Source organism: Scyliorhinus torazame, chromosome 3 (genome assembly GCF_047496885.1).
Source record: "Scyliorhinus torazame isolate Kashiwa2021f chromosome 3, sScyTor2.1, whole genome shotgun sequence".
NCBI lineage: Eukaryota > Metazoa > Chordata > Chondrichthyes > Carcharhiniformes > Scyliorhinidae > Scyliorhinus > Scyliorhinus torazame.
The window spans coordinates 89310238-89331640 of record NC_092709.1 but is presented as its reverse complement, the minus strand read 5'-3'; the positions used below and the strand labels follow the sequence as shown (position 1 = coordinate 89331640).

Below are 21403 nucleotides of genomic sequence, written 5' to 3'. Positions count from 1 at the left end.
GCATCCTGCTAGTGCCAGAGCCAAGGTGCGGCACTGCCCAATGCCCAACCACCTGGGGGCCTCTAATGGCCTGAGAGATCCCCCCCCACTATGACTGGCCTACAAAGTGGACCAATACCAAACATCTCCCAGGCACGGTCATTATGTTCCAGGAGAATCCAGCAAGCGCATACTTAATGGCTCAAATTTGCACATCTAGATCTTGCCCAGTGAAATCCAGATCATGAAGTCTTGAGATTCGAGATTTTGTTGAATCCTGTGAGGCAGTGTGTCGCAAATTGCGCAAGAGGCCTTCGCGCGAGATTATGACCTTGTCCTGACACCCAAGTTGGGTGCAGCAAAGCCATAGAATCACACCCCAGATGAGCAGTGATCTTATAAAATGATGGAGCAAGCTGGAGGCCCAAATTATCTACTCCTCATTCTTGTGTATTTTCCATGGATCTTTTCTTATGGCATTACTATGCCTCATTGCACAATCCTAGATTTAGAAACAGATTGCTCCAGGAAACGGTCACAAAACCATTCCACAAACTCCTCTGTCAGACCACCTTTGCCAATATGATTGGTCCAGTCTCGATTTAGATTAAAGGCCCCTCACAATTGTTACATTGCGTATGGTTGCAAGCTCCACTAACAAATGTTACGGAAGCTATAAACACCGACCAGTGTTTTCTTACTCTTGCTATTCATAATCTCCATCTAAACAGATACTACTTCATGATTTTCTAAGCCTGTCTCACCATCAACCTTTATCACCCAGGCTAACCTCCTTTTCCCATTCTGCCCATCTTCAAAAATGTGGTGCACCCCAGAATATTAAATCAACCTTGGCCACCTTGTAACCATGTTTCTTTAAGGGCATTTAGATCTGAACCATTTAGCTATATCTATGCCATAGTGCAATGATCTTATTGCAGATGCTCTGTGCATTCAGATAAAGGGGGTTACATTTTATTACTCTTCCCTACATGGGCCTTGCATTACCATTAAACACTCTCCCAATCAGTTGATCTTGACCAACAAAATAAGCTGCTCTGTTGCCTCCACTTTATCTTTGGATTGCTAAATCTCCCTTCACCCAACCGCCCCCCCCTCCCAAGAGTACGGATATCATTATAAATTGAAACCCATTTCTCCCACACCTTTTAAGCTATGTATTCAACTGATGTCATTTTTCTCATGGCTCATTTAGCCCCTAGCTGTTCTCCCTCATTGGACCCATGTGCACAGACAACTGGATCCTTCTACTCCCACTGCATATTAATCTTCAGACCAAAGATATCCTTGACCTTGGAACCAGGTAGGCAACACAGCCTTTGGGGCTCACCCTCAGCTGCAGATAACAGTAACTATCCCCCTGACTGGACTATCCCCTACAATAGGTCTTTTCTCAGGGCAATCCCACAGGATTGAGGATAACAAAGAACAAAGAAATGTACAGCACAGGAACAGGCCCTTCGGCCCTCGAAGCCCATGCCGACCATGCTGCCCGACTAAACTACAATCTTCTACACTTCCTGGGTCCGTATCCTTCTATTCCCATCCTATTCATATATATTTGTCAAGATGCCCCTTAAATGTCCCTATTGTCCCTGCTTCCACTACCTCCTCCGGTAGCGAGTTCCAGGCACCCACTACCCTCTGCGTAAAAAACTTGCCTCGTACATCTACTCTAAACCTTGCCCCTCTCACCTTAAACCTATGCCCCCTAGTAATTGACCCCTCTACCCTGGGGAAAAGCCTCTGACTATCCACTCTGTCTATGTCCCTCATAATTTTGTATACCTCTATCAGGTCTCCCCTCAACCTCCTTCGTTCCAGAGAACAAACTGAGTTTATTCAACCGCTCCTCATAGCTAATGCCCCCCATACCAGGCAACATTCTGGTGAATCTCTTCTGCACCCTCTCTAAAGCCTCCACATCCTTCTGGTAGTGTGGCGACCAGAATTGAACACTATACTCCAAGTGTGGCCTAACTAAGGTTCTATACAGCTGCAACATGACTTGCCAATTCTTATACTCAATGCCCCGGCCAATGAAGGCAAGCATGCCGTATGTCTTCTTGACTACCGTCTCCACCTGTGTTGCCCCTTTCAATGACCTGTGGACCTGTACTCCTAGATCTCTTTGACGTTCAATACTCTTGAGGGTTCTACCATTCACTGTATATTCCCTACCTGCATTAGACCTTCCAAAATGCATTACCTCACATTTGTCGGGATTAAACTCCATCTGCCATCTCTCCGCCCAAGTCTCCAGACAATCTAAATCCTGCTGTATCCTCAGACAGTCCTCATCGCTATCTGCAATTCCACCAACCTTTGTGTCGTCTGCAAACTTACTAATCAGACCAGTTACATTTTCCTCCAAATCATTTATATATACTACAAAGAGCAAAGGTCCCAGCACTGATCCCTGTGGAACACCACTGGTCACAGCCCTCCAATTAGAAAAAGCATCCCTCCATTGCTACTCTCTGCCTTCTATGGCCTAGCCAGTTCTGTATCCACCTTGCCAGCTCACCCCTGATCCCGTGTGACTTCACCTTTTGTATTAGTCTACCATGAGGGACCTTGTCAAAGGCCTTACTGAAGTCCATATAGACAACATCTACTGCCCTACCTGCATCAATCATCTTAGTGACCTCCTCGAAAAACTCTATCAAGTTAGTGAGACACGACCTCCCCTTCACAAAACCGTGCTGCCTCTCACTAATTCGTCCATTTGCTTCCAAATGGGAGTAGATCCTGTCTCGAAGAATTCTCTCCAGTAATTTCCCTATCACTGAAGTAAGGCTCACCGGCCTGTAGTTCCCGGGATTATCCTTGCTACCCTTCTTAAACAGAGGAACAACATTGGCTATTCTCCAGTCCTCCGGGACATCCCCTGAAGACAGCGAGGATCCAAAGATTTCTGTCAAGGCCTCAGCAATTTCCTCTCCAGCCTCCTTCAGTATTCTGGGGTAGATCCCATCAGGCCCTGGGGACTTATCTACCTTAATATTTTTTAAGACACCCAACACCTCGTCTTTTTGGGTCACAATGTGACCCAGGCTATCTACACCCCCTTCTCCAGACTCAACATCTACCAATTCCTTCTCTTTGGTGAATACTGATGCAAAGTATTCATTTAGTACCTCGTCCATTTCCTCTGGCTCCACACATAGATTCCCTTGCCTATCCTTCAGTGGGCCAACCCTTTCCCTGGCTACCCTCTTGCTTTTTATGTACGTGTAAAAAGCCTTGGGATTTTCCTTAACCCTATTTGCCAATGACTTTTCGTGACCCCTTCTAGCCCTCCTGACTCCTTGCTTAAGTTCCTTCCTACTTTCCTTATATTCCACGCAGGCTTCGTCTGTTCCCAGCCTTTTAGCCCTGACAAATGCCTCCTTTTTCTTTTTGACGAGGCCTACAATATCACTCGTCATCCAAGGTTCCCGAAAATTGCCGTATTTATCTTTCTTCCTCACAGGAACATGCCGGTCCTGTATTCCTTTCAACTGCCACTTGAAAGCCTCCCACATGTCAGATGTTGATTTGCCCTCAAACATCCGCCCCCAATCTAGGTTCTTTAGTTCCCGCCTAATATTGTTACAATTAGCCTTCCCCCAATTTAGCACATTCATCCTAGAACCACTCTTACCCTTGTCCACCAGTACTTTAAAACTTACTGAATTGTGGTCACTGTTACCGAAATGCTCCCCTACTGAAACATCTACCACCTGGCCGGGCTCATTCCCCAATACCAGGTCCAGTACCGCCCCTTCCCTAGTTGGACTGTCTACATATTGTTTTAAGAAGCCCTCCTGGATGCTCCTTACAAACTCCGCCCCGTCTAAGCCCCTGGCACTAAGTGAGTCCCAGTCAATATTGGGGAAGTTGAAGTCTCCCATCACCACAACCCTGTTGTTTTTACTCTTTTCCAAAATCTGTCTACCTATCTCCCGCTGGCTGTTGGGATTTTTAAAAATACCATGTCCCTGGGTTGCCAACAGGTACATTTCGTTTACTCCTCTGCACCATAGTACTGTGGTCAGTCCACTCACCCACCCTGCAATTCCGGCTCTCGCCCACACATGTAGCATGAATCTCAAAACCTGTTGGACAAACTGCAGGCTACTATCTGGGACTCCATATCTGCCTCACTTGCAATCGCTACCTCCTGTCCCTGACCATAGATCAAATCCGAAGCACCTAGCCCAAAGGATATAACTGCTTCCTGTACAGGTGTCTGGATAACCTTCCGCCCACCCTAATGCACTGCAATGTCCATAGTCAGTCTTCAAGTCATCAACGCAGAGCTGAAGTTCATTGAGCTGTAGACACTTACTACAGAAGTAGTTGCCATGGATGACACTGGCAGCCAGAGCTCACAAGTACAACACATCACTTGCCCTGCACAACGGATTAGGTTTCAATTTTAGAAACACCAAAAGTAGTTTAGATGTAAAATTAAGGCTCCCCTGTCTAAACTACCTCCATTTACTCAATTCTTGTATTAAATAGTTTAGCTGTAAATTAAGAATTAAGGCAATACTTGCATCTCTCCAATCCCAGTTTAAACTGACCTCATTTAGAGGGATAAAATCTTAAACTCGCCAAACACCTAAATTAATTCCTTTGAACAATCGCAAGTTATGGGAGGCCAAAACAAAAGGCGTAAAAAGCAGCAACTGGTAAAATATCAATTCAGGGGACTACTTTCAATCATTTGACAGATAATTCTCACAGTCAGGCATAGTCAGGCATGGCGCGAGGGATATTCCTTGGCCTTCTGGAGAAAGTAAGGTTCCTCAGATTGAAACCATGCTGGCTGCCAGTTACTAGATTATTTTCCCAAATGTTCCTAAGTGAGCAAATTCTATATTTTGCCAATATCAACATTTGAGAACATGAACAACGCCAGTTTGTCTCAATCCAGTTTGACCTCCCCTGTATCCATGGACTCTTTGACAATGAATGCAAGTACTATACTTACAATGTTATTCCGAAACCAAGTTGTACACAGAATAGCATGAAAACAGGTTGTTATTTCTCCTAAGTCAATTAGCATACTGTTTAATTAATTTTTTCATGAAACTGTCCAATTCCTTTCATATGGATTCTCTTCATAAACAGCTCGTGACAGAACCTCGCATATAAACTAACTAGATTTAAAAAGTCCTTTTTGAAAAAATGTTTTATTAAATTTGTACCCTTTTATTCCTATCCACCCATGATCACTCATCCCTGGCAAATTTACACAATCTCTTCCAATGTTCTATGATAAAGTGCCCAAAACTGTACATAATATTCCATACAAGCTTAAATTCTACCAGTGTACAATTTCAATACATCATGGGGCGGGATTCTCCCAGCCTGGGGCTGGACCAGAGAATCGCCGCAACCGGGCCACACCGCCCCAAGATTCTCCATGGAGCGGAGAATCGGCGTCATTGGCAGGCTGCCGGTTGCGGGCCGCCATACGCAGCCGGGCTGCCGATTCTCCGGCCCAGATGGGCAAAGCAAGAAAAAGGCAGAGTCCCACCGGCAGCGTACACACCTGGTCACAGCCGGCTAGAACGGTGCGCAGGGTTGGGGGCGGCCTGGCCCGCGATCGGGACCACCGATTGGCGGGCCGGCCTCACTCCCTGGTCCTATTTTCTTACGCGCCCGCCCGTGAACTCCCACACCATGTTGCGTCAGGGCCAGCACGTTGAGGGAGGTCATCGTGCATGCGCGTGTTGGCGCCGGCGCCACTGCACATGCGCAGATCCCGCGGAGCAGTTCGTGCCGGGATGAGGCTGGAGCGGCGTGAACCGCTCCAGCGCCGTGCTGGCCCCCTGTAGGGGCCAGAATCAGTTCTCCCAGCAGCCCGTTCACGCCGTCGTGAAACGCAATGGCGTTTCCGACGGCATGGACACTCTGCCGCCGAATGGGAGAATCCCGCCCCATAACTAGATTTTAAAAAAAGGGAAAAAAGACGTAAATTTAAAATGTCTACACACCCAAAGAAAGCAAAACCCTTTCTAGTTAATCCATTGTAACCAAAAGAATTTTGCTATCTCCTCCAGAAATATATTTGGAGGCGTGCTGCTACTTATTACCCCTCAACATTGCCAGCATGACCAGCCTAAAATGCAACTCGTGACTTTCTGATCCGTACAACATAGCCCATCAGGTGGTGTTTGGGTGAAAGGTTATCAGGGATAAGCAGGGAGTTACAACCATATCAGCCATGACCTCATTGAATGGCAGAGCAGGCTCGAGGGGCTGAGTGGCCAATTCTGGTTCTTAAGTCGTAGGCTTTTACCACCATACCAAAGTAGTATACATCATACAGCTTAGTTAAAAGTACTGAAACACTTATCTCCCCAGTACAGTAAATCTTGCTCACCTGCAGAAAGAAGAAGTAGTGGTAGACGCTTCAGATGCCTTGTGGTGCGGTACAATGAGAGATAGCCTCTATTCCTGGCTTTGGAATGCTGAGTTTGCAAGTAATACCCAAAGACAGCATGTAGAGCCCAAAGAACAACTTTTGCAATTGTTATAATAGTGAAAGGTTTGAAGGACCCAAGGACATTACTACAAAGTTCAGCTGGTGTAACACAGAAAAAGACCAAAAGAAATGCCAGAACTACAAAAGCAACCTAGAACAAAGAAGATACAATTCATTAAACTCAGAAGCAAAACAAATTTATTAAAAATCAATAATTTCACAGAGTTAAACACAAATTAAAACATCAAGTTCCTTGTTAATGGAGATTACATGAATAAAGTTTATTAAAAAAATAGCAAAGTGGGCTTTGCCTCGACTTGTAGGAGACCTGAACAAGTCAGTTATTTATTATTCAGGGGTGTCCTTCCTGAAAAAGTGAACCCTCAGAAGGCAACGGGCCCAGACGGGATCCCTGGTCATGCACTGAGCCTGTGCGGAGCAGCTGGCAGAGGTATTCACGAACATCTTTAACCTGTCCCTACTCCACTCAGATGTCCCCACTTGCTTCAAGACCACCATCATACACACGGTAACAAAGAAGAACCAGGCAACGTGCCTCAATGACTACCGTCCAGTGGCCCTGACTACAGTCGTAATGAAGTGCTTCGAGAGGTTGATCATGAAGCGCATCACCTCCATACTCCCCTGATCCAATGCAATTTGCATACCGCTGCAACCGGTCCACATCAGACGCCATTTCCCTGGGCCTACACTCATCCCTAGAGCATCTCGAAAACAAGGACTCCTACATCAGACTCCTATTTATTGACTACAGCTCCGCCTTAAACACCATAATCCCAGCCAAGCTCATAGCAAAGCTCCAAAACCTAGGACGAGGCTCCCCACTGCAACTGGATCCTTGATTTTCTGACCAACAGACCACAATCAGTAAGAATGAACAACAACACCTCCACAAGAGTCCTCAACACCGGTGCCCTGCAAGGTTGCGTACTTAGCCCCCTACTCTACTCCCTGTACACATCGACTGCGTGGCAAAACTTGGTTCCAACTCCATCTACAAGTTTGCTGACGATACGACCATAGTGGGCCGGATCTCGAATAACGACGAGTCAGAATACAGGCCGGAGATAGAGAACCTAGTGGAGTAGTGTAGCGACAACAATCTCTCACTCAATGCCAGGAAAACTAAAGAGCTGGTCATTAACTTCAGGAAGCAAAGTACAGTACACACCCCTGTCAGCATCAACGGGGCCGAGGTGGAGATGGTTAGCAGTTTCAAATTCCTAGGGGTGCACATTACCAAAAATCTGTCCTGGTCCACCCACATCGACGCTACCACCAAGAAAGCACAACAGCGCCTATACTTCCTCAGGAAACTAAGGAAATTCGGTATGTCCACATTAACCCCCAACTTTTACAGATGCACCATAGAAAGCATCCTATCTGGCTGCATCACAGCCTGGTATGGCAACTGCTCAGCCCAAGACCGCAAGAAACTTCAGAGAGTCGTGAACACCGCCCAGTCCATCACACGAACCTGCCTCCCATCCATTGACTCCATCTACACCTCCCGCTGCCTGGGGAAAGCGGGCAGTATAATCAAAGATCCCTCCCACCCGGCTTACTCACTCTTCCAACTTCTTCCATCGGGCAGGAGATACAGACGTCTGAGAACATGCACGAGCAGACTCAAAAACAGCTTCTTCCCCACTGTCACCAGACTCCTAAATGATCCTCTTATGGACTGACTAACACTACACCCTGTATGCATGCTTCATCTGATGCCAGTGCTCATGTAGTTACATTGTATATGTTGTGTTGCCCTATTATGTATTTTCTTTTATTCCCTTTTCTTCTCATGTACTTAATGATCTGTTGAGCTGCTCGCAGAAAAATACTTTTCACTGTACCTCGGTACACGTGATAATAAACAAATCCAATCCCAGTGTCATTTTTTTTTTTTTTTTTAAATGAATGCCTTCATCTATGACCCCCCTCTTTATACTGCATTCAGGCTTGGTTTTGTTTAGTATCTGTGAACATGCAGTGCATGTTAAGGTTTAAACTGGCTTCAAGGGTTACAAAATGCATCAAATGGCAGACAAGCAATTACTGCAGACTCATTCCTCGAATAATGGTTCACCACTATTTTAGCAAAGACCATTGATAATTAGTCATAATTAAAGTGGTTTACAGCGTTGCGGGGGGGGGGGGGGGGGGGGGGGGGGGAGAGGAGGAATCACGTTCATATGTTTTGGTCCTGTCCAAAGCTAGGGGAGTACTGGAAGGAGGTGTTTAGGGTAATTTCCAAGGTGGTGCGTGTGAAACTGGACCCGGGTCCCCAGGAGGCCATATTCGGGGTGTCGGACCAGCCAGGGTTGGAAACAGGAGCGGAGACAGCCTTCGCCTCGTTGATCGCCCAAAGGTGGATCCTGCTGGGATGGAGAGCAGCCTCTCCACCCAGTGCCCTGGCGTGGCAGGGGGACCTGTTGGAATACTTGACCCTTGAGAAGGTTAAGTTCGAACTGAGGGGAAGCTCGGAGGGGTTCTACAAGTCATGGGCACTATTTATTATGCACTTTCAAGAACTGGATAACATCGAACATTAGGGGGGGGGGGGGGGGGGGGGGAAAGAGGAGGGGGGGCTGTGTAGATTAAGGGTGACTATGGGTAATCCCGGATTCCTTTTTGTCATTTGTTTATGTAAACATGTGGGCTGAGGTTTGGGGGTTGGTGGGTGGATGGGATCGTTGTTATTATGGGGATTGACACATCTTGCTGATTAATGTTTATTGTTGATGGGTGTAAATGTGGGAGAAAATGTGAAAAAGGAGAAAAAAAAAAAAAGAGGTTTACAAAATGATTCAATAATTTCAGTTTGGTTTTTCATATGCAAGTCTAATTTGATACAAGAGCCTTGGTGAGCATCTGGAGTATTGTGTACAGTTCTGGTCTCAAAGGAAGGATGTATTTGCTACAGAAGGGGTGCAAGAAGTTCATCGAACTAATCCCTGCGTTGGCAAGATTGCATTAGGAAAAGGTTGGGGAATCTCTGATCTCATTAATTTCTTCACTTGGGAGTATGGTGAATCGTTGGAATTCTATACCCCAGAGGGCTGTGGAATCTCAGTCATGGAGTATGTTAAAGGCAGAAATCAAAGGTTTCTGGATATTATTGATACCAAGGCATCTGGGGATAGTAGGAAATAGGGCTAAGAGACAGATGATTAGCCATGACCCCAGCAGCCAAATGCCTGACTCCTTTCCCATGTTTCAAGATATAATAAAGTGGAATTAATTATAGTCATTAGCCATCAGAAAATTATATGGGGCAAAATATTTTTAAAGTATGGGGATACAAGTTTTCTAACATATATTTAAAAAATACAAACTGGAAATTAAGTATCCAAAGAATGTATTATATTGGTTGCCCAATGTTTTTGTTAAATCACGCTTCAAGAAATTGTCATTAAAAGGTTTACCATTGATGATTTCAATGATTACAATATCAATATTTCCACTGAAAACAATATTCTTTTTAAAATTGTAATTTTTCTATTTTCCCTTTAAATAGTATCGACAGTGTTAAAATTTAATAGAACTAAATATGTAAACCATGAAATATCAATTGTTACATGGTCTACGAGGAGATATTCATGCCCGGGAATCCGTTTTCCAGACTTGTCTAATTAAAGTAGATATTGAAGATTCATGGCATTTTGCAGAGTTTTCAGTATAGTAGTACACACACAATCATTGTATTGCAACATAGATCAAATAATCCCTATATGGAAATGTTCCTATATAGGAAATCTAACACTCACATGCAGAAATGTTAACAGAATTCCCCAACATACAGTTGGCACACCTTTGAAAGGAGATCGCACATCACCAACTAAAGTATCAGCATAAAGAAGGGGATAGTCTATTAGAGGATCCTCTTCCACACTTTGGGTTACGTCAATGGATGAGTTCTGAGAAAAAAAAACAAATGTGAATGCTGGAGACAGCCGAACTACCTCCTTTGTCCAGTAGTATCTGCAAGTTGTTTGCTTACACAAGTCCCCAGCAATCAGTTTGGCATGGATAGTCTGTAATAAACATACTTTGTAACTTAACTGCACAAGGTGACACATGTATCACACACCATGAGTTGCTTTCTTTCGCAGTGTTAAGACACGGGTAGCTTGGCAATGTATTAACACTGCAATGATAGATACATCATTACAAATTCAACTCGTGTGAAACATCTAAAGAAAGCAACAGCTTCTTTATCGTTAAATTTAAAATGTAAAACTATCAAGGAACAGATCAGCAGTATAAATTTCATAATGAATACTTTGTGGAGAGGCCGAGGGAGAACATCTCACATGACTTACAAATCAAGGCACAACATGTACTCCAAATATAATTAAAAACTGTTAATCAATAATGAATATTCTGTAGTAAATTAGTGCTCCAATTGGTTTTCAAAATATTTAGATAAACATGCTGATATAATTATAGTTCAGCCAAAGACACATGTCAACTTCTGTGGTGAAAGAAGCATTTTCTGTAGAATTATTTAAAAACAACATTAAATTAAAGAAAATGAAGATGTGCTCAAATTATTATTTGCTGCCCAAGTTAGTCGCGCTTGCAAAAATGGATAAGTCTTCATGTGATATTCTCAAAAGAGACTTCAAGTTGCATCCAAGGGATTGTAACCCTAGGCATGGGTCCCCATTTCCTTCAGCTGACCGTAATGGCACAAAGAAAAACATCAAGTTAAAATCCAGGCTTTTTCGAGAAATTGAGACCTTGGGATAAAAACATTGATGCATAGAAACATGATCATGGAATTTTTTCAACTAGCGAATTGTCAGCATTTACTGTCATTACCTCTCGGAATCTGACTGCAACTTCAAGCTTTAGGGTTTAGCACGAGTGCAGATTAGTGCAAAGATCCTGAAGTTACCACCTTATGCCCACCCACCCCCAGAACCAGCATTCGGTGAAATCAATTTATCTAGCAAGAATAATAGTCTCACTCCCCTTTTGTTAGGAACTAGTTTAAAAAAAGTTAAGCTTCGTTAAATGAGGTGTACCTGGGTTTTTAAAACAGCAATCTTACTGATAATTACTGTTGAACCATTGATCTGGCCTTCATAGTGCAATGATGTAAAATTTCCCTATTTGAATAATTACTAGATTTTCTTTTACATTGTTTTCAATATTTCATCTTCTTCATAGCATCCATCTTTTTAAAAAAACATTTTAGAGGTATTCGATATTTAATCTTCATAGTATCTGTAGCCACCTGAGTTGGCCAAGTCCCAATTTAAAATGGCAAACGCTGAAGGGAAATTCATCCAACACAGGCAGAAACCAGCAGGTACAAGTTTGCTGTGTATTTAACTCTGCAAAAGCCCAGCACCGATACCAGTGACCATCAGCATAATAATATAGCAGCCATCTACATACTAATGAGCAATCCCCGGGAACAATAGCAACATTTGAGACACACAAAACTAAGCCAGACTCCCCGGCGCCAGCAGGAGCCAACACGAGAGGTTAACGGACACCTCAAGGCCACCCATCAATCAGGGAACCGCTCCAGTATTGGAGAAATCGAACCAAGCGATTGGAACAAAGTCCAATCACTTGGAACCAGGTACAGGGTCCGCCCCGAAAGGCGGGAAGCCCCTGGGGACTAAGGTTAAGCTCCAAGTTCAAATCGCCCCTCTTTTCCTGACCGGGTCACCCAGCAACGCGAACCAACATTGACCGTGACCGGTCCAGTGGCCGCCGAAAGATCGTAAGTCTTAAGTCAACGCTCGCCACGAGATAGGCGCTCCTAGCTACCAATCCGTACCAACTTCGAATCCCGCAGACTCAGAACCCTAACAAAAGGCCATTTGTTCCCCTGACCTGGTGGGCCAGTCCAAAGCTAAGTATAGGCCTGTTACTGATAGAAATAGCTTAGAAAGTAGAGTTTGTGCATGAGTAGCGATTACTGCGTATAATAAATGTGCTTGGATTTAAATCTTACTAATCGGTGTATTGAGTTATTGGTCATTACTCGAACTTGAACCTCGTGGCAGTATCATAAAGATATCTGGCGACTCGAGAGCAAAGGCTATAAAACAGAGCCAAGTGAACCAACCAAAAGTTAGAAACATATCCATCTTTTTTTTTTTAAAAAAAAATAAACATTTGAGGTATTCACTATTTCATGTTCATAGTATCCATCTTTTTTTAACAAAAAAAATAAACATTCTATTGAGATATTTTTGGTATAGTAATAACAAAATAAATATACATGAAATCATAAACTTAGTGCAAAAACCTTTCATACAGGTCCCACTCTTATTGACCCCCTGTTCGAATCTAAACTACCCCCCCCCCTCCCCGTCTGCTGACGATTAATTTTCCGCAAAGTCGCCGCCGAACGTTTGACCTTCCGGGTGAACCCTAACATTGACCCTCTCGAGGCAAACTTGATTTTCTCCAAACAGAGAAATCTAGCCATGTCGGAGGGGCAGGTCTCCGACTTCGGGGGCTTGGAGTCCCTCCAAGCTAATAGTATCTGTCTCCGGGCTACCAGGGAAGCAAAGGCCAGAACATCGGCCTCTTTTTCCCTCCTGGATTCCCGGGTCTTCTGACACCCCAAAAATCACCACCTCTGGACTCAGCGCCACCCTTGTTTTTAACACAGTGGACATGACGTCCGCAAACCCCTGCCAAAATCCCCTAAGCTTTGGACATGTCCAAAACATGTGGACATGGTTCGCTGGTCCTCCCGCACATTTTGCGCACCCGTCCTCCACCCCAAGGAATCTGCTCATCAGGGCCACTGTCACGTGAGCCCGGTGAACAACCTCAAATTGTATCAGGCTGAACCTGGCACATGTTGCGGACGCGTTGACTCTACTCAACGCGTCTGCCCATAGACCATCCTCTATCTCATCTCCCAGCTCCTCCTCCCACTTGCACTTCAGCTCCTCGGTCTGCGCCTCCTCCGACCCCATAAGATCCTTATAAATGTCCAAGGTACTCCCTTCTCCTACCCACCATCTGAAAACTACCCAGTCCTGAATCCCCCTTAGCAGTAGGAGTGGGAAGGTGACACCCGTTTACAAAGGAAGTCCCGCACCTGCAGATACCCGAATTAGTTTCCCCTCACCAACCCAAACTTTTCCTCCAACAACCTCATACTCTGAAAGCTCCCCTCTATGAACATAGCACCCATCCTCTCAATCCCCGCTCTCCGCCATAACCGGAACCCCCCCCGTCCATACTCCCCGGGGCAAACCAGTGATTATCACAGATTGGGGCCCAGACCGATGCTCTTACTGCTCCTACATGCCTCCTCCATTGGCCCCAAACTCTCAGGGCCGCCACCACCACTGGACTGGAGAAGTACCGAGCCAGCGGGAATGGCAGAGGCGCAGTTAGCAACGCCCCGAGACTGGTGCCCTTACATGAAGCCACCTCCATACCCTTGCCGACCCCTCCCCCACCACCCACTTCCTGATCATGGCTATATTAGCCGCCCAGTAATAGTTGCTAAAATTTGGCAGCACCAGCCCGCCCTCCCCGACTCCGCTCAAGCATTACCATCCTTACTCGCGGGGTCTTGCCCGCCCAGACGAAGCCAGTGATCACGCTGTTGACCCGCGGACGGCGGAATAAAGATGGGGAGACACTGAAATACAAATAGGAATCTCGGGAGGACCGTCACCTTCACCGTTTGCATCCTCCCAGCCAGAGACAACAGAATAGTCCTTCATTTGGTCCACTAGCCAGGCCAGATTCAATTTATGAAGCCGGTCCCATTCCCGCGCCACTTGGATGCCTAGGTACCTAAAGCTTCCCTCTACTAACCCAAACGGCAGCTCTCCCAGCCGCCGCTCCTGTCCCCTTGCCTGGACCACAAACAACTTACTCTTTTCCATATTAAACTTATACCCCGAAAACCGGCCAAATTGCCCCAGATTCCTTCCATCCCCTCTATTGGGTCCGAAACATACAGAAGCAAGTCATCCGCATATAGCGAAACCCTATGCTTCACCGCCCTCCCCGGACCAGTCCTCTCCAGCCCCTCGAGGCTCTCCGAGCAATTGCCAACAGCTCTATAAGCCAGCGCAAAACAGTGGGGAGAAGGGGCATCCCAGTCTCGTCCCCCGGTGCAGTCTAAAATAGTCCAATGTTGTCCTATTCGTCTGTACACTTGCCATAGGAGCCGGATACAGTAACCTGACCCAGTCAATAAAGCCCCACCCGAATCCAAACCGTCCCAGTATCTCCCAGAGATAATCCCATCCTACCCGATCAAAAGCCTTTTCTACCTGATCAAAAGCCTTGTCTGCATCCATTGCGATCACTACCTCCACCCCCCTACCTTCCAGGGGCATAGGCCACCAACTGCCTGCCCTTAACAAACACCGTCTGGAACACAATCCTCGATCCTGGAGGACAAGATTTTGGCCAGCAACTTGGCATCTACATTCAACAGGAAGATCAGCCAGTAGGACCCACACAGCTCCGGGTTCTTGTCCCACTTAAGAATTTGCTAAATTGTTGCCTGCGACATAGTCGGGGTCAGCACCCCTCTTTCCCTTGCCTCACTGAACACCCTCATCAACACCGGCCCCAATATCCCAGGAAACGTTTTATAAAACTCCACTGGGTACCCGTCCGGACCTGGGGCCTTACCCGCCTGCATGGCCTTCAAGCCCTCCACTATCCCTTCCATCCCGATTGGGGCCCTTCCAGCCGCTCCCCTTCCACCTTTGGGAAATTCAGCTCCTCCAAAAAGTGCCCCCATCACCTCCGGCCCCATAGGGGGTTCTGAACTGTACAGCCTGCTGTAGAAATCCCTAAACGCCTTATTCACCCCTACCGAATCACCAAACAGGTTCCCTTCTCCGGCCTTTACTTTCCCCATCTGCCTCCCTCTTCCTAAGCTGCCATGCAAGCATTTTGCTGGCCTTCTCTCCATGCTCATAGATCACCCCCCTTGCCTTTCTCAGCGCCTCCACCGCCCTCCGTGGACAACAAGCCGAACTCAGTCTGTAGCCTCCGCCGTTCCCTTAAAAGCCCTGCCTCTGCGGTCTCAGTATGCCTCCTATCGATCTGTAGTAAGTCCTTAACTAGTCGGTCTGTCTTTTCCCTGTCCACCTTCTCCCTATTGGCCCGGATATCGAGATCAGCTCCCCTCTGACCATTGCCTTCAGTGCTTCCCAGACCACCACTGCTGAAATTTCCCCCGTGTCGTTGACCTGCAGATAGCTCTGAATACATTTCCTCAGCCACTTGCACACCAGTGTCATGTGAGTGCGCCTTTAAGAAATGGACGTTTAAGCAATGTACCTTTAAGAAATGCAGTGATGTCAGAGTGTGGGTGGAGCTGGGTTTTAGCTCAGCCATTTTGCAGTTTAGTTTCAGTTTTGAGGAAAAGAGCTTGGGGTGTGTCTGTGTTTGCAGTGAGCTGGAAACCTGCTGTGATCTCTGCCATGAAAGACTATCTCTGGATCATTTAAACTCATAATAGTAATGCCTTTAACCTGATGCGTTTGTTTAAAGGTGTTAAGTCTCTTGGATGTTGAAAGGAATAACTGAAGGATTATTTAGTGTTGTATTTTTTTCGGGGTTATCTTTGAAGTAAGGGGTGTTAAGTGATCCAATGTTTATTTACAAGGTTAAGTTGAGTTCATGGAATAAACAGTGTTTTGTGTTTAAAAACCCACATGTCCATAAATTGTAATATCACACTTGGAGACCAAGCAGTGTGCTCGGCAAAGCAACACTACATTAAAGGGAGAGGTTGGTTGAACTCCACGATACATTTTGGGGTTCTGAAAACGCCTCCCCATAACACCTTCATCTGCCAAAAGTCCAACATCCAACCTCACGTGCAGGCGCTGGTTACAGTCTTTACTAACCTGCAGGTGAACGCAGTGCGGAGCATGGTCTGAGATTGTAATCGCCAAGTACCCAGTGTTCACCAACCCAGCAAGGCCCTGCTCAAAATAAAGAAATCAATCCGGGAATACACTTCATGCACGTGAGTAGATGGAGAACTACTTCACCCTCAGCTGCCCAAATTTCCATGGAGACCCACCCCCCCCCCCCCAAAATCAGCTCCATGAACCCTTTTAGTTCCTTTGCCATTGCTGGCATCCTGCCCAATCTGGAGCATGACCGGTCCAAGCCAGGGTCCAGAACTGTGAAGTCCCCTCCCATGACCAACCTGTGCGAGTCCAGATGCGGTATCTTCCCCAGCATCCTCTTTATAAACTCCACATCGTCCCAATTTGGCGCATACACGTTTACTAATACCACCTGCACCCCCTCAAGCTTCCCATTGACCGTAATGTACCGACCTCCCATGTCCTAGACTATTCTACCCGCCTCAAACACCACCCGCTCATTGATCAGGATCGCGACCCCTGTAGTCTTTGAATCTAGTCCCGAGTGAAAGACCTAACTGGCCCAGCCGTTCCTCAGTTTAACCTGGTCCGTTACTCGAAGGTGTCTTCTGCAGCATTACCACATCCGCCTTCAATCCCTTAAGATGCGCGAGCACACGTGCTCTTTTGACTTGTCCATTTAATCCTCGAACATTCCAGATGATCAGCCTAGTTGGGGTGCTCATTGCTGCCCCCTCCCCTCCCACCAAATCAGCCATCCCCTTTAAGCCCACCTCCAGTCCGTGCTCTGCACCTCCACCGGTCCATCCCCAGGCAGCCCCCGCCCCCAACCTCCTCTCTCGGCTCAAGTCCCTCCCTTGTCAGCAGAACACACCCCCCCCCCCCCCACCCCACCCCACCCCAGTAACAACACCGTAGCCAAGCCCCTTTACTAAACCAAACATATGCACACCCCCCATTACGGTTCAGAGAGCTAGTTCGCCCAGCTATCTTGGTGGCCCCCATCCCCGGCACCACAGTCACCCCCTATTGTTCCCTCCCCACCGCTCAAACAAACAAACTGCAACATCAAACAATCCCCACACAATGCCCAACAGAAAAACACCAAGATCAAAACAAGCACACCTCCATCCTCCAACACTGCAAATGAAAACCTTAACTGACTCAGCTCTACCGCTGGTTACAAATCAGTGCTGCTGGTTACAAATCAATGCAAACAGCATCACAAACATCTTCCAGCTCTACCGCTGGTTCCAAATCAATGCAAACGGCATCACAAACATCTTCCATGAAACGCAAAACAAGAAACCTTTTTACAAAAACAAATGTTGCAGCCAAGTTCAAAAGTTCTCAATCCATCACCAGCCCTTTCTTTTTCACAAAGGCCAACACGTCCTCAGGCGACTCGAAGTAGAAGTGCTGATCCTCATGCGTGACCCAGAGACGGGCTGGGTATAACAGTCCAAATTTCACCTTAAGGATCGACCTGATCTGGTTGGAGCCTGCCCTCCTCCTGGCCACCTCTACACCCAGGTCCTGGTAAACCCGCAGGATCCTATTGTCCCATTTACAGCTCAGTGTCTGCTTGGCCCACTGTAGAATGCACTCCTTATCCGAGAACCTGTGGAATCTCACCACCATTGCCTTGAAGGGGGGGGGGGTCTCTCTCCCATTCACGGCTTCCTCGCGAGTGCTGTGTGAGCCCTATCCACCTCCAAGGGCGGGGAGAATGCCCCATCCCCCAGCAGTTTCACAAACATGTCTGCGATGTATGCCCCAGCATCCGTTCCTTCGGACCCCTCCGGGAGCCCGACAATTCTTAGGTCTGCTGGCAGGACCGATTCTCTAGGTCCTCCACCTTCTCCAGGAGCTTCTTCTGCTGGTCCCTCAGCATCCCCACCTCCAGCTCCACTGCAGTCTGATGTTTCTTCTGCTCAGTCAGCACCTTCGCCACCTTCTGGATTGCCCAATCCTGGGTGTCCAATCTATGCTCCAACCACTCAATTGACTCTTGGTCCAAGCAGTACCATTCCTGCGTCGCAAAGCCTTCCTGAATGACTTGCATCAGCTGCTCCATAGACTGCTGGGTCAACAAGCCAGAGGTCCGAACCCCCACCATGCTGACTTCTGTTGCAGCTACAGCCCAAGCCTTCTCTATCTTCTTGTTTCTGCCCTTCCGAACACCTCTAGTCCTTTTCTCCATGCACCGAAGTGGGAATTCAGTAAACAATTGCCACTAACATCCATTTTACAATTAAAGTCCGGTAGAAAAACAGGGGAAAGGTCCAAAAGTCCGACCAGAGCGGGAGCCACCAAATGTGAGACTTACTCCTTCATACCCACCACCAGAAGCCAAAGTATCTATCTTACCCCACATGCATACCCAATTCTTTTTTTTTTTTATTAAATGGAGTATCGGTGCTTTTTATTTCCCAATTGCTTGGGTGAAAATCCTTTAAAGCAATAGGCCGCTTAAAAGCTGGATGACCTCATTTGCAGTTCAATGCTGGAAGTTCTCAGCAAGATACGTTACAATCCCTCTCTGCTATGTGACTTACTCAGTGGTGATCACCATAATTTTGAACAAGGCAGGCATTTGTATTTTGAAAGGATTGAATGACTATAGCTTGGTTTAGTTTTGATTCTGTTCCATTTTCAAAATTAATAGATTTTCAACTCAAATCAAGATTTTGGACCTGTATTTTTAAAATTTGAGCCATCAGAAAATGTACATTTAAAATAGTTGTGATACAGTAATTTCTAATTAAGTGTCTTTCACTTACAGGGTTCTCTCTGCCAATGCTGCCCGACTTGAATATTTCTAGCATTTAAAATTAAAATTCAAAGTTGGGACTCCTTTGTGGAAAAGATGTTATGGTAGGGTAACCCAGCCCTGGTTTTTATTTTCTTCAGATTACTGGATTCACTTCCACATTGCGAGCTTTTCAGTTTTCATTTTATAGTTGCCTTGCCCAGCTATTCAGCTATCCAATTTCCATTTTTAAAATACTGTATTTTTATAGTTACGACAATCTTATATGTAAATATTAATTTGTTTGCTCATGCCACAACTGCTGATTGACTGCAATGTTGCCAACCTTTGCTGTTACTTGAGCAGAGGCTGTATTGGATATACTTTTTAAAAATATGTCTCCAAGAACTATTCCTTTCCTGGAACATTGCACAGGTTAGGTATGATATGGTTGCTGGTTGTGGCCTTGCTGACATGGTTTATATGACTTTGGTAGGAGAATGCGACATACAACTGGGCACACACTGATACAGACTGGGCACACACTGATACAGACTACCTAACTGTATCATTTCAACTGACATTGAGAAAGTGGGCGAGAAACAGCCAGCAATAAAAGAGGCCTCACTCCAACTTGCTCTTCACACTTAGTGACTGTTTCTTTTTCATTAGAATAGGAAAAAAAGCATCAGCTCAAAACAATCTGCATTTTAAAGAGGAGTCACATGGAAACACCAAGCGTCAGTAGACGCATATTTAGGAGCAGGCAGGCAGCTGCTACAAGATACAACCTCTGCTTTACAGAGGTTCTTTCAGAGACATTAGCAGCTTTTGCTTAAAAGCAGGTCTGAGCTCCTCTCCAATAGCACTGAACTTTAAAAACAATCTTGGATACAGGAGTCACTAGCAAGGCCAGTATTTGTTGCCCATCACTAAATACCCTCAAGTAGGGGTGGTGAGCTGCCTTCATGAAATACTACAGTCCATGTGTTGTTGGAACACCCACATTGTTGCCAAGAAGGAGCTCCAGGATTTTGACTCAGCAACAGTGAAGGAACAGCAATATATTTCTAAGTCAGGATGGCGTGTGGCTTTGTGGGGAACTTGCAGATGGTGGTGTTACCATGCATTTGCTGCCCTTGTCCTTCTAGGCAGTAGACATCACAGGTTTGGAAGGAGCTGTCAAAGGAGCTTTGGCAAGTTGCTGCAGTGCATCATGTAGATAGCACACACAGCAGCCACTGTAGTGCTGGAAGGAGTGAATGTTTAAGGTGGTAGATGGGATGACAATCAATAAGACTGCTTTACCCAGGCAAAAAGTTACCAAATTGAAAGAAAAGGCATACAATGCTGCAAAGATTAGTCGTAGGGCAGAAGATTGGGAAGGTTTCAGAAACAGCGGACTAAAAACAAAGGAAAAATTGGAGTATGATAAAAAAAACTAGCAAGCAATATAAAAAGACAGCAAAAGTTTCTACAAGTACATAAATAGGAAAAAATAGCTGAAGCGAACATTGATCCCTTGGAGGGGGGACTGGGGAGTTAATTATGGGAAATGAGAAATGGCAGAGGCTTTGAACAGATATTTAGTATCAGTCTTCACATCAGAAGACAAAAATATTCCAAGAATTGTTGAAAATCAAAAGGCATAAAAGTGTGTGTGTGTGTGGTGGTGGTGGTGGGGGGGGGGGGGGGACTTAAAATGATTAGAGTAAAAGTAATGAGAAAACTAATGGAACTGAAGACTAGACTTACATGTTCCTGCATCCTAGGGTCTTAAAAAAGTGGCTGCAGAGATAATGGACGCATTGCTTGTAATCTTATGAATTTCCCTATTTTCTGGAAAGGTTCCAGCAGATTGGAAAAGCACAATGCGAGACCTTTGTTCAAGGAGAGAAACTAGCCCACGGTCTGTCATTAGCAGGACATTAAATCATTTTTTTAAAAATCAGATAGAGTCTGCGTGTGGAGGCGGCTTCATGTAAGGGCACCAGCTTAGAGGCGTTGATAACGGCACCTCCGCCGTTCCCGACAGCACGGTACTCTACCGGCCCCATGGTGGTGGCGGCCCCCGAGAGTCTGGGGGCAATGGAGGCGGCATGTGGGAGCAGAGGGAGCATTGGTTTGGTCTTCAATTTGTAATAATCACTGGTTTCATAGAATTTACAGTGCAGAAGGAGGCCATTCGGCCCATCGAGTCTGCACCGGCTCTTGGAAAGAGCACTCTACCCAAGGTCAACACCTCCACCCTATCCCCATAACCCAGTAACCCCACCCCTAAGGGCAATTTTGGAC

At 46.0% G+C, this 21403-nt stretch overlaps 1 protein-coding gene across 3 annotated transcripts in view; it reads right to left on the bottom strand.

The window, feature by feature from the left end:
* tmem192 (transmembrane protein 192) overlaps nt 1-21403 on the bottom strand; it is a 54522-nt gene that overhangs the window by 28805 nt on the left and 4314 nt on the right. The window contains exons 2-4 of one of the 3 annotated variants that reach the window (XM_072495942.1): nt 16369-16446; nt 10267-10416; nt 6380-6632 (exon numbers count right to left, since the gene is read on the bottom strand). In XM_072495942.1, coding sequence (XP_072352043.1) covers nt 6380-6632; nt 10267-10416; nt 16369-16446 — 481 coding nt within the window. The remainder of the gene's footprint in view (nt 1-6379; nt 6633-10266; nt 10417-16368; nt 16447-21403) is intronic. The other 2 variants (XM_072495945.1, XM_072495944.1) reach the window with 2 other exon arrangements.